This window comes from Symphodus melops, assembly GCF_947650265.1.
Source record: "Symphodus melops genome assembly, chromosome: 22".
Taxonomy (NCBI): Eukaryota; Metazoa; Chordata; class Actinopteri; order Labriformes; family Labridae; genus Symphodus; species Symphodus melops.
The window spans coordinates 16,101,919-16,116,410 of NC_136712.1; the positions used below are offsets into that span (position 1 = coordinate 16,101,919).

The 14,492-nt window shown below is 41.3% G+C and overlaps 1 protein-coding gene across 7 annotated transcripts in view; it reads right to left on the reverse strand.

The window, feature by feature from the left end:
- The window catches only part of ptprz1b (protein tyrosine phosphatase receptor type Z1b), a 73,106-nt gene extending 58,624 nt beyond the window's left edge, over positions 1–14,482 (reverse strand). For 3 of the 7 annotated variants that reach the window (XM_079334579.1, XM_079334578.1, XM_079334575.1), the window contains exons 1-5: positions 14,137–14,190; positions 13,031–13,176; positions 10,894–11,027; positions 10,647–10,701; positions 8,707–8,786 (exon numbers count right to left, since the gene is read on the reverse strand). In XM_079334579.1, coding sequence (XP_079190705.1) covers positions 8,707–8,786; positions 10,647–10,701; positions 10,894–10,915 — 157 coding nt within the window. In that variant the 5' untranslated portion in view covers positions 10,916–11,027; positions 13,031–13,176; positions 14,137–14,190. Of the gene's footprint in view, positions 1–6,025; positions 6,290–8,706; positions 8,787–10,646; positions 10,702–10,888; positions 11,028–13,030; positions 13,177–14,136; positions 14,191–14,261 lie in introns of those variants that run through there. The other 4 variants (XM_079334576.1, XM_079334577.1, XM_079334580.1 and 1 more) reach the window with 4 other exon arrangements.
- Positions 14,483–14,492: the final 10 nt, after the last annotated feature.

Here is a 14,492-nt window from a genome sequence, read left to right on the forward strand (position 1 = left end):
CTCTCTCTCTCTCTCTCTCTCCAATAAAGGCCAAAAGAGCCCAAAATAAATCTTAACAAAAAAAGAAAAAATAGTTCACTCATTCGTCTCTTTGTGGACTTCAACTTTGAACAGTTCTGTATCAGAACAAAAACAAAAAAGATGCGGGTTGCAGCAAACACATGAGCCTCCCTTACCATGAAATCAAACTCCTTTTTATATCAAATGCTAAAGCATTTAGTTTTCCAAAACATCTGCAGAGGCTGTATAACTCTAACACTGAACGCAGAGGTTGCTCTCTGAGTGACCATCAGTATTAACTTCACTTTCGACACCACTCTGAGTAAGTTGGGGTTCAGGAGGATCTTGTCCAGGACTGCAGGTGCTTTTCGATTTAAAGAGCAGCCAGTCTAACGCTGAGCCAGAGTCCACTGATCTAAACATGTAAATATATTCCAGATATGCCTCAGTGTCACAAGCAAAGATTTTACAAGTCTGTCCACCCAATGATGAAATCCTACAGCTTCATCCAGAGTTTCCATTTTTTCCAAACATCTCAAAGAGTAAAACAAGGACGTTCAGGAGTTCATATTTAATATCACAGTTGGTTCTGTTGATTACAATGTGAAACAACAACCAGAGTTGTGATAGTTTAAAGCTTCAACAGTCATATGTCCTATGTGCTTGACCCCTCAACTCCTGGCTCCACGCCACGCCCATTCTCTCCTCCCAATATCGCCAATTTCTCTTCAGGTGTCCCAGAAAGGTAAGAGAAGAAAAATACTATTAATACAAATCTAATTATTAGAAAAAAATCTATTATTCTAGTAAGAATAGAATTGTTCTTAAAGGTCCTGCGCGCTCCCAGAGCTTCAGAAAATGCTCCTCTGCACCCTGAGCTTTGACTGGCACAGAATGAGCTGCAAAGTAGCGTTACCTCAGAGGCACTCTGTCCTTTACATACCTTGACGGTTTTCTACAAAATTCCATGAAAGAGGTGGAACGTGTTATCATATTATCAGTGTTGGACAAACGCCGGGCCTGAAATCGCCTCTCCTGAAGGTTGACAGAGATAAAGCGATAAGTAGGCTGTGTCAGGTTAAACTGGCATATCGAGCGGAGAGATGTGTCACCACACTTAGCACGGACGTAAAGGAGGACTGAAGGCTGGTGTCGTTAGCAATGCTAACATTTGATATCATTTTTCAATATCTCCCACCACCGGTCTGTACTTGAATATTTTACAAGAACTCGGTGAACATTTGGGTCTGCACTGTTTGGTTTTCTTGTATAATACAAGCCAGAAAGCCACTTCAGGATTCTACTTCCACCACTGAGACTGTGTACTTCTACAAATCCGGGCCGACAAGATCAACCTCGGTAACAATTGAAAAAACTTGTGAGTGACGTAAGTGTTTCACTGAGCAGAGTGTCCTGTCCAGGCTGCTCAGCATCAACGATGTGCAGCAGTCCTCATGGCACAGAGCAGCTTTAAATTCACCGTGACCGCGCGCTGCCACAACCAGAGCAGATTGCAGCTGAGTGGATTAAAGAATAAGAGTGCTTATGAATAAAATGCTCGAGATTGGGAGGCCAGACGAAAAGACCAGTTGGGAGAGAAGGCTGAAAACAGAGGGGGGGGGAGACAAACGATCACAGAGAAGGGCAGGGAATCAATAATTCAATGTAACATCTGTGGTTTTTAGCAATGCCAAGACTGTGGTGACTGTGTCAGTGCAACCCACTTCTCATCCAAATAAGATTCATGAAAGTTCTCAAAAGAAGGAAAAGAACTCAAATCTACAAACTCACAAAACACTTGGCTAAATCCAAACAGTTAAGCAGGTTTTGGAAAATCTCTTTCACTAGTTTTATTTTGTTGGGTGAAGATTTTTACTTGGCTGGTTGACACTTGGATGTGTTTATGTGCGTGTACGTTTTTAAGTTTGAGCACACGCAGTATCATCTCATCTTAAGCATCAAAGCAAGAGAGAGAAGGACACATAGAAAAAAACAAAAAGCTTACGTACCATCCTTAGTCTCGAACAAAATGGAGCTGATAATATGAAAACCTTGACAGCATGGGGCGGTTTGGGGTCAGATTGAAGCTTACTGAGTTCACGATACTGAGGTCACGATAGGATTCTCTCATGATTCTTTGAAGACAATCTGGAGGTGATTGGACCTTCTTGATAAAACGCTGCATCATGCTGGTTGCGCTCTTTGTGAAGTTCTGTCTTGTTGTAATATTTGCACACAGGGTTTCTCTTTTATTTTATTTTTATGTTTAAGTTGTGTTTACATTTCCTGTTCTGAACCAAATGAACGCTTTGTTTAATCTCTAACAAAAGTAGTTGGTAAATCTCCTTTTTAATCAGACTATTCTGATGGCCTTTAAACCCTGAGTTGTCTACATTATGTTTGCTATGCTTCTATCCTTACCCTCAGTCATTAACTGCTTCCTGCAGATCAATGGCATCGTGTGACATTTAGCATCATCGGCTCATCTGTGTGAGCATGCATTTCCATCCTTCATGTCAAGCATGAAAGGACTGAATGTATTTCTGTCATTTTAGAATGACATCCACTCAGGATCACTCTGACCACCATGCCAACCACATGTTATAAATGGTGTTTTTTATTCAAATAACAGTCACTTCTGTTACTTCTGGACCCAACATTCAAATGCAAATCAAAAAGCAGATCGTCCTTTAAAATCTAATTTGAAAATAACGTTCATCATCCAAACTGTTTGACTCGTCCTTACAAATACTGTAAGTTTAACAATTAGGATGTCGCTGCTCTCTATGTATTATGAATTTATTAACGCACAGAGCATGCTATGTGTGTCAGAATGTGTGCCAGTATTTAGTAGGCTATGACACCATCAGACATCACATTGTGCAGCCGGATGGATCCCCTCTGGTTCAAAGGCTCTCAGCGGGCTTGGTGGCCAGATGGTACTTCACATGGAGAACACATGATCACTGGACTCATATCAACCAAAACACATCCTCGGTGACATAGTATGAGTATATGGTGTCAGGTTTAGATAGTCATATATATATATGTACTTGGGCCAGTGATATGTCATAGGTTCTTTGTACTGTTGGGGCTTCAAGAGCTTTTTATGATTTCACAGTTTGGTAAAAATGGCAACTTCATGGTCAAAGCATTGACTGTATGGTTACTGGTTTGAATGTACATGTACATAAATCATATAAATAGATGGCTAACTCTCTCTCGCTCTCTCTCTCTTACATGCACAACCACATACAGTCAATAAACACTCTTTGACGATGCCAAAACACCATAAAGATCCCATCGATCTGTTGAGGGATCAATGGCACGCGGGCTATTGTTGTGTTATTACAGCACATCACCATGCACCACCAAACAACAACAAGGGACAATCTGATTGGTTGTTCGATGCTCTAGGTGCCTTGAGAGCAATGGTAGTACCACATTAATGCATCCAAAACAAATGTAAGAATGACTCATGTAATTAAACATTTAAATAAAATGTATTTGTTTTACATCTGTTGGCTTTTTTAAATGGGCGTGTAAAAGGGACTGCTGAGGCTTTGCAGCCAACGTCAAGTGGACATTACATTGTACTTTCCAACTGGCTTCTTTTTTCAACACTGCTTGGTGTTCATGAATATATTTTAATGCTAGGTCAGCATTTATAATAAATTGTGGGTAATTGGGGCCGGCAATCACTCAGTTTGCAGGGGCTTGGGTTGGTGACAGTAGGTTGCCAGTTCAAGTCCCAGTGCAGACCAAACACTGAACACTGAGTACAAGAGGTTTCTAACATTTCTATCTCTACATGTGTGAAAATGTAAAAACTGGATGCATCCCTGTTCCTGCTTAACTGAACATATGGAGCCCCAGGCTGGAGGTGTAATAACCACGGAGAGGTCAGATGTATAGATTGCAACCATGTTGAAAAGCATATGGTGCAGAAGGATGGACGCTAGAAGGTTGTGTTTACTGGCATATCTGTTTGGACAAACAAGGCCAAAACCAGCGCACCAGCGCTATCACAGCGGCTTGTATGTGTGCGTGTGTTTGTGTGGAAGAGAGTGAGCGAGAGGCTGAGCAAGAAAAATGTGTTTGTGCGTGATTTCGAGTGGTGGCCAGGCATATTGTGGAACAGATGGCTGGAGGATGCTCTATTTCCCTTAAGGATACATTATTTCTATGTGTCTAAAAAGCATATTTAACACAAACATTTTTGAAGGAAATGATCCAGCGCTGTCAGATGGTTGCAAACAGAACGTGTAAACTTGCAGCCACAGCAAAGGAATAACAAACTCAACCGCTGCAATTTTAGCGCACAGCCAAACAAAAGGTGTAAAATCCACCAGAAACCATCCTTGAACATTGTTTTTAAACGGGAATCCAAAGACCACAGCATCTGAAGAACCTCTAAACATTTAAAGAACAACTTTTCCTCTGGTGACAGCAGCTGAAGGACGTAATTAGAAGGCACTCACGTAATGAGGTCTTAATTTGATTGGATAAGAGAAGAAGCCATAAAAATGGTGTTGTGTCAAACAGCCATCAAATGTTGTGGTGATTCAAGGAAAAACAGCTGAATCCATCAGTCCCCAATTATCAATTGTATTCACCAAGTTTTGTTGAATTAAGAAAATCAGTGATCAGAACACACAAAAAATGAGGTTGGTGGTTTTTTTTGCAAAAGAAACATTTCCAAGAAGGAAATGTCATGACATTGCATTTTCCGGTTAAAGTGCAATGTCATGTTTTCAAATGAAGGGGAATAAAGATATTAAATACACTCTTGCATGTTAACATCTACACTAAATGTTTAAAAGGTTGACTCAAAATGTCAAACAAAGCTTTCAGAGGATGGGTCTCTGGGACTACAAGAGGATCTTTAGACTGCAGAGTGGTTGGTGGGGTTTGAATTTTATCACTTTAACTTCGAGCTCCATCCTCTCTGTCTGGATGAAAAATACTTCATAGGATGCTGTATGTAGTTTTTTTTTTTTTAAATCAAACTACTTTTGAATTATATGATCACTACAAATGGCTTCAGAATTTACCAAATGTGTTCACAAAACAATTTGAAAAAAGATTTGCAATGAACGTCTGAAAAACCAACTTTTCAGTGCCCTCTTGTGGATAAAATGTGTAATAGGTCACTGTTTAAAAAGTACCTCAGACATGGGGTCCAAATTCTTGTAACTCATACACTCATACACATGCATGTGATGAAGAAAGGGCTCTGATTCCCGCTTTGATGAAACTTTACCATATTTCATCTTCACAGTTTTCTTTTTATTTACTCTTTGAAATGAGTACACAGAAAATGATGTGGTTTTGTTTTTCTGTCTCTATTCAGCACCTGGGACTGAAACATGTCTTACTTTGAGATTTGTTACCACAGAGAAGTGGTGCTTTAACAGTTTTGAGATATTGGGGTACTGATGCAACAGTGGATCTCCCTCAGGCGCCACAAGCACAGCTTTAATTATAAGACAGATACTCCATCTGGAAAACAACCAAGAACAGAACTGACCAGCCGAAATTAAGGTCATATTAGTCACAACGGAACTAGACTTGACAGTAGAAAACAGACATTTGGACTGAACGCTAGCCAATAAGTTCAAGAGACCCCACGGGAGCAGTTTGGAGTCCCCTCCGCTAAAAACACACACAGCGTCGTCACGCGACACAATCTCATTCATACTTCAACATGTGTTTGAAAAAATCGGATCAACATATTCAAAGCATGACAGGAAATCCTTCCATGTGCTGCAGACTTGAAACTGGACAGAACCAAATTTCCAACACCAAGATGTATACCCTCCTAAAAAATGCCATCAACATATAATATTCATTTTTCTTTTGCCACCGTTTGCAGATTTGAGGCGCAGACTGAAGTGTGCAGGATTTGAAAATTCCCGAGGGCACAATCACGCAGCGCTCAATATTTTTTTACCAGCACCCACAGCATCACGTCAAGACACCGCAGCATATCAAATCGGTGCATGTCTTCTTCTCAGTTTCTTACCTATTTGACTGAACAGGAGCAGCTGGGAAACGAAAACGTCGGTCCTGGGAACTGCCGTCTCCATGGTCTCCGCGTGAGAATTAAAAGCTAAACGGCAATGGGCTATGTGGATTTGGAAGAACGGGCGGCGGGTCGGGTGCGTAAAAGATGCGCTACCAGCTCATCGTTGCTCCTCCACTGCCTCCGTGTGCGGCAGCAGCAGCGCTGAATGCTCGGCTCGGTTTGGCTCGGCTCGCTGTGATTCGGCTGGATTTGGCACGCTGGCTGGTTGGACGGTTGATAAGCGACGCGCACTGGCGTTTATCGCAATTGGAGAGGGGCTGAGCGCGCGCGCCGCCCACTGCCCTTAATGGAAATGTGTGCATCACTCCTGTAATATGGTGATGATATGACCACTGGGACACGGCGTGTCTGCAGCAAGAAGCTGCGATTTAAGGGCTTTTATCTCCTCGGCGGCAGTATGGGGTTCCTATAATATTTATATATCTGCACAGCATGTGGTAACAAGGACTTCATAGGGAACTTAAAGCGCATTCAGGGGGCCAAAAGTGACCGAATTATCTCCTATGGTTTAATTCTAACGATAATGGGCCAATAATTAGAAACAGACATTTTCACAAATTGGCACTGTCAGAATGGTTGTTTGTATCCTGTAAGAAAGGAGTCCAGACACAATTCTCTCCAGAAATGATCTCCTTTCTCCACAAATGTCTGACATTATATGATGAACCAGAGGTGCCAATCATAATAACTGCAGTTTCTGTACCATAAAGTAGTATTAGCCTTTTTTCCTGTTCCTGTTATGTGCTCCACAGTGAGAGTGAAATTGACCTAATTTATGTATCATGCAGCTGAGTGAAGAATGGGCCAGTTAGGAAGATTCTAATTATTGTAACAAAATAAGTGCATGACTAGAAACAAGGATGACAATTACAAAGACAAGAAAAGTACACATGTATACTTGCACACACAAAAGGAGTTTGCCCTTGATGAACCGTGCTCTCAATGTAGAATTGTATAATATTACATATAAATGTAAAAAAGTAAAACCTTGTATTACAAACAAGGCTAAATGAGATTTATTCTGTCCCTGCAAAGCTTAAGGAAGAAACCAAATGTGTTTTTAAGCCGTTATGGTGAGGGCTCCTTGGTCTGTTGCATCATCACAAAACAAAACAAGAATGTGCGTCCAACTCAACTGAGCTGAGACTGTCCCACAGCAGTGTGTGTGTGTGTGTGTGTGTGTGTGTGTGTGTGTGTGTGTGTGTGTGTGTGTGTGTGTGTGTGTGTGTGTGTGTGTGTGTGTGAGTGAGTGAGTGAGTGAGTGCATGTGTGTGTGTATTTTCAAGGGGGGTGAGATTGGGAAGTGGCTGGACGAGAAGATTCCCATGAAGTACACAATGGCGGGGGCCTGAGTGTGAGAGTGTGCGTCTTGTGAAAAAGAGTAGCTCCACAAGCAACAGGACTCTATGGTGCAAAAACACAGTTGTGGGAGCCTATATCTGAGAATAGGTGCGTACGCGTGTGCGTGCGTGTATGTGAAACAGGCACAATAACATGCTGCTCTCATTACGCCGTGTGCATTAATTAGCATAAATTAAGAGAGATAATCCTCTTTAATTCAGGCGGGAGCCGTCTCACTTGTTGGACCAACATTTTTTCGGATGGTTGTTACAATATCCTCTCTGCCCCTGTGCTTCCGGTGTATAAGCCTGTCCGTGTGTGTGTGTGTGTGTGCATGCGTGTGTGTGCATGTTGGTGGGAGAAAGGGATTTCCATGTTTGTTGCATCCGTCCGTGTTAATAGAGAAAAATAGAGAGAAAAGAGCAAAAAATGTTAAGTCTTACATAACGACACACAGACACACACACAGACCCTCACACTCCCGCTCACACACAGACACACACACCCTGCTTTTTGTAGCTAAAGCCGAGGGATACAATGTGAGTTTAAAGGGAGAAGAACTAACACAACAACATCTCAACAAAGCTTGAAAGTTCACACACAGGGAGTGACTGCCTTGCTCTGACAGGTGTGCACGTATGAGCTGTGTGGTGAGCAATCGCAGCGCGCTGTCGCCTGCTGCAAAATATCCTGAGCTCTCTCAGCAGCTCCAGCAGCTGTGGGAGAGCTGGTTCAGTTTGAACTGCACACGAGCTGCTATGGATTATGGATTACATGCTGGCTCTGTCTGTTCTCTGACTGTGCAGCAGGACTGTGAGTGGAGGAGGCTCAACAGCTCAGAGGGTCCATTTTGGTCATCCTTTTTAAGTCTATGCTCCCCCCCCATAAAAAAAAAAATAATAATAATAATAATAATAAAATACGGGGTTAAGGATACACAAAAATACGATATGATATGAAAATATCACATAAAAAAGACGTATATATATTTTCATGAGAACATTATTAGATGCATGATAGTTAGGGATTTCTTTATGGAGCTGTCTGTGCTTTGCAGTTAAAATGAGCTATATTAAAGGAAGTCCTTTAATATACATTCCCACATTTTACCACTGATCACTCTGCTTATTATTACTGCCAACATTCAGAAAGGTTTGTGAAAGAGATAGACTCCTGTCACTTAAGACCCTTTTTTTGTTTCTATTATAAAAAAAGATTTACTGTTTAGTTGTGTACTTAGAAACACCTAAAACATACAAGCATACAAACACACTCACCTCTCATGGTCTGAGCAGACCGGGGATCAGTAACAGGCAGCTCGACTGTCACATGCAGCTCTTTGGCTCCTCTCCAGTGGCTTTGCCAAAAAGAAGAGAATTATTTTTTTATTATTTATTTTAATTTGTTATTGTTTCAAATTCTTTAACAAGCTGCAACTATAAAACATGTGCAGCCCTTCATTAAATCCTTAGCAATTTATCAATATAAATGTGCGTCCTATCTGCATTAGTGGAACTGTGCACAACTGCTGCTTTTCAGTTTCACAGATAGACAATCTATTGCTGGAAATTCAAAACAGAAAAATGCATGTTTAGAGGGTTTTTCTGGAAGAAGCACACTACAGTTTGTGGAAGGAGAACAATAGAGATTTCTGCACTGCTACAAAAGAGCATGGGTACCTTCAAGAAATGGAAATCGTATGGTGTGGGGAGCCGTTGAGCATTGATCTGAGACCTCACAAACAAAACCAGCACTGACCCAAGACAAAGGTGATAAAACAGTGTGTACTGCTCGGACACACACACACATCTGGACGGTGCTGCCTTACACCACAAATTTTTTAAATGTAGCCCCTTTCAGTATATGATTTACTTATAAGACATAAAGATCTCAACATCCCTGCTCTGCTTCGCTCCAATTTAACGCTCCCTCATTCTCAGTTGGTCGACCACTCTCTCTCTCACTCTGCTGCGCCTGACCCTGATAACAGCAGGAGAGAAGACCGAGAAGAAGTCTTACTATCAATAAAAGAGAGTTATAAGTAAGCCTCCATAGTGACTTCTCATTCAAAGTTGTTTGTTAATATGATTAACCCACATTTCTCTTCATTGACACATTAGTTCTGGTTAATTAGTACCAATATGCATCTGATCCCAACGTAAACCTGTTATACAGGTAGCAGCACGTGAGGGAGAAAAATCATCCTTTGAAAAGTTGTTGCATGTAATTTGGTAAAATGTATCAAGAAATTCTCCTTCAGATCTTTAATTAATGTGACTGGAGCTTAGAGAGGCTCCGTAAAGGTTTCCAACCCCTCCACAGTAGACCAACAACCTCCATGTCTGCAGGGAAAAGTGAGTGTGTTTTGCAGGGAAAAGTCCTCAGTAGAGGAGAGAAAATACAAAGCAGGTTTCTTAAAATGTGCCTCTTCTAATCTCTATAGTCTTGTTTGATGATGTGTGGCGCCTGTTCCAGGACCGCCGTTGCCATGACAGTGGATGCTGTTTCCCAGTTGACAGTGATATTGACTTGCAGCGGTGGCATCTAGAGGTCAGTCTCCTGGACACCACTGGGATGACAAACACAGGTCGAAGTGTGTGCGTGTGTGCTTGTAAATGAGAGAGAGAGAGAGAGAATTGCTTGGCCGATAACTGAAACTGAGAAACATAGCTTTGTACTTGTTGCAAATGTTTAAGTAGCAGTGTTTGCACACTGATTTAAAAGTCAAACAGCGAATGCCCATGGAATAGTAATCTCTATCCTTTGATATACAGTAAGTTTAAATATAATAAAGAACACTGATTGAATCGACATGCATGTAGAGCTGTGAGACAGTTTTGGTTATTCAAATAAGATCTGATCCTTTTAAAGCATCAATAAACTCTTTCCTGTACGTCTGAAGATCATCTCTCTCTACTGAAGGAAAAGAACAGTTAGAGTCAAGCTTGTAGAGTTGGAGAGAGAAATGGTTCAGTTGTCCTTCATCATAGTCAAGAGTTATATCACAGGAAGAGTTGCCTCTTTGCGTGCGTGTTTCTCAAAGTGACAGAGGGTCAGAGTACATGTCCTATAAAAGACTATTAGGTGTCCGACAGTTCCCTTTCCGACACTCAGAAGGTTCCTCAACAGATTTTAAAGTTATCGCCACCTGTCATGGTGTCACATGCTTGTTGAGACTCTTTCGCTTTTGTTTGTGTTAAGCATTCACATTACTCACCAGTGAAGTGATGTATGATGGTCAAGAAGGAGCTGCACCAACCGGACACCACAGCCTGCAGTTACCAAAAGGAACAGTCAAAGTGAGGCGAATAAAGCCGAGGAAAACTGCAGGATGTTAAACTATAAATATAAAAACACTTAAGCTTGACTGACTGGGTGATTTAATAGAGTAGTTTGCTTTAGACTTCCTGTGTGCATTCGTAGAGTCTTTTTTTTTTTAGACACAGCTTTGAAGTATACCTAACTGCATGTTTCAGGTCCTGTCATGCTTCTTTTGACAGCTGGCTGAGCTGACACTGACGGACAGGTGACAGAAGAGTCTTGACCACCGCCACTCCGCTTTTGTCAGACTGACAGCTGGTCTTCAGGTGCTTTTATGCTATGTGAATTAAGACAGAAAATTAGAGAGAAGAGGGGAGTGAATATATATATATATATATATATATATGATAATCACTAAATCACTGCCATAGACTGCATGATCAGTGCATATTGACATACTGTATATTGTATATTCTTTCTTATGACACTCTTGCAATGTAGAGTAACACACACCACTCTAGCCAATCACAATCAAGCAGCCGCTATGAGTGACCCTGATGTACCCTGTTGCGCCACTGAAAACTAGCTAGCTGCCTCCTTGTTATATGGAAACGTTCCTAAAAGAATAGACAAAAGGAAACCTGAACGTGTCTGAGCTCCAAAACCACAGAACGCCACTTGGGCATTAAAAACGTGAATATGAAGCAGCACACATTAAGTATGGCTTGAGGTTTACGGGGCCCCCGCCTCAGGTTAATGCTCTATGGGGGTCCCTTGGCATGGCAACGTTTGGGAACCCCTCAATTAAGACAGAATCCTTCCATGTTGTTTCGATTACTTTAGAAGAAGCAGGTATATTTCACAATGTGTCAGGTCCTCATTCTGATTCAAAATGGAGACATATAACTTTCTTCTATTGGTAATAATTGTCATGATTGTAGGATAAACGAATCATACAACTCATGCCACTTCTCACATGTTGATGGACTCATTCCTCACCTGCACACCTGTCTTTTAAAATAGATGTGTTAAGAATGGCATCAGCGACGTCAATAGTTCAGCTTTAAATAAAAAACTGACTTTAACAGATATAAGAGTCAAATGACACCTCTCTCACTTTCTAAAACCGGCAACGTGTAAGAGCTACATGGTAGGCATGGATCGATCATCATGCTGAGCTACTAAAACTGCCAGAATTAAGCTTAAAGTCACACCGGTGTCACCGACGTTCAGTATATACTGTATATATATTCTTATATAATCATGACTGGACTGTCAGGCAAATCTGAGGCACTCAAAATGACTGAAGATTAACAAATCTTCCCTATGTACACTACTTTAGTCCTTTTTTCAAGCCATACATTTCCCTTTCATCATCTTATACACTCACTCTAAATTAATCTGAGTATATGCTAATCCCAAGGCACTAATACCTCTGAAAGTCATGGTTAGGAGAGAAATAAACCTCTGCAGCTGAATTTACCTGCTCTGCATTAACAGCCATTACAGAGGTCAAAGGTCACTGCACATTTTTTTTATACGGGGGGGGGGGGGGGGGGGGGGGGGGGGGGGGCATTAGCTCAGTCTGTAGGACTTGGGTTGTGGTCCGTCAGCCAGTTCAAAATGTGTCAGGTAGCTGGAGAGGTGCCAGACCACTGAACACTGCCAGGGTGCCCTTGAGCAAGGAAATCCTCCTCCCGCCCCCAACAGCTCCGGAGCGCCTGCCAGGGGCTGCTCCATCACCCTGACGTCTCTCCGTCAGGCATGAGTATGCCTATGTGTGTGTTGCAGGTCAAACAGAGTGAAAACACCTATTTTCCCTGGAGGGGATCAATATAGTAAAATAGCAACAACAAAGCTCGGCAGACAGTTGGTAGAGAAAGTCCTAAATAAAAGAATTGTCCTTCTTGTTGAAAAGCAATCAGAATCTACTCCTCTGGCTGTCGAGGTGAAATACATCCACTGTGCTACAAAGACATTTGCCACTTTAGAAGTGATTCAACTTTTTGGAAAACTTTTTCATCTGGCCTTCGATCCACTCTCAACAGCAGTGACAGAAAAATGATTTCAGTGGAGTTTTTGAGGCAAACAAGAGGGACATGTTTTCTTCTTTGACAGGAACTTTAGTTTGAAATCTCTAAACTGGAGCAAACTGTAATAGAAACATTTATTTGTCTGTGGGAGAAACAAAGCTGAAGTGAGGTCAATGGTGAATGGTGAATGGTGTTTGATATGAATAGTGAATGAAGTTCTGTATCTGAAACAGTTGAAGAGGGACAAACTCAAATCCTGCGCATGCACACACAAACAAACACACACACAGGGGGTACAAACACTTACTTTACAAAGAAGAGGGTGAGCACCTCACCCTGGCATCAGAGCACTTCTTTTTTTTTACTTTCATTCAGTACGCACAAGCGTACGAACTGAGATGGATTGCTGCTGGGGACCATGGCAACCACTGGGGCTATTCTCCGTCACTGGGGCTGAGGGAGGGTAAAAAAAGTGAGAGGGAGTTAATCAACAACACACATTTTCATTCTGCCATTACACACTGCCAAGCTCAGCACACACATTAACTTTATTGTACGTGTATCTCAGTGACAAACACTTGCTGTACCGTGGAGACAAAGGGGCTTTCGGGGAACACTCAAACATTCAGAAGTGTGTTTTCCTTCATTTGAATAAATCATAAAAGCACCATAAATTATACAAGGCTTACGTTTAGCCTCTAGTAGACCCAGTTTAACTTGACTGAACATACTTTGGATGATTCTCAAACAAATGCAACCTAAACCTTGCATCTGTTTATTGTCATCTAATATAGCACAACTTCGGTTATTTGCATCAGGTTAGTTGCCTGTCTTTGTCAAAAAAACACATAAGGCATCATGTTTCATTGACGAAGTTAACGTTAACACCACTTTTTGGAAATTTAGACTTGTTTTTTTTTAATGCAGTTGTTTACTCAGCAATTCAATTTATTACAGGTGATGCTTACAGCACCCATCACTGCATCCTGTATGGAGGCTGGTCCTCTCTCTCTCTATGGGAGAGAGATTTACATATTCACCTTTTTACCTAGAAAGCTTTGAATGGGTTACATCTCCTGCACCCACCGTCTGGGTTACCGTCTGTTCTTCTGGAGTACATTATCTTAAAGTGCTTTTAAGATAAAGTTTTCTTTAGGTCATTTTTTATCCTGAATTATTAACTTTCTTACTTGTGGTTGCATATATTTTAATTGAGCTTAATTTTTGATAATGCTGCTCACGAATTGTATGTCTGTTTAAGCTGGCCTTATTTCTCTGTGATAGGTATTTGTATGTATATATTTGTGTACGTCTGCTCTAAAACAAAAACATAACGTTGTCCATTTGGCAGGTATCCGATAAACTACATGAATGCAGTGGAATACATTTTAAACACAAATATAAGATATTTACCTTAGTGGTATAGCTGACACATACGAGTTTAAATACGAATAATGAACTGTTTAAATGGGAAGAACCTGATAAAGAATTAAATCGATGCTTCGTTGACTTCTAGCTAATTAGTTAACTTGGTTCACCTGTTGACATGGCAACGGGATAATATAGTTAACCATGAGCTGAACACGTTTCTTGAGACGAACCATCGTGTGTCTGGACGCGACCTAGACACATTGTGTTTTGACTTCTAATTTTAACCTCACTTATTTCTCAAAAACCCCTCAAACTTTTCAGACGTGTCACTCCACTCACATTTTGAGGAGACGGCGCCATCTCTTGGTAGAATTCGTCAATCACGTCAACCTAACGTC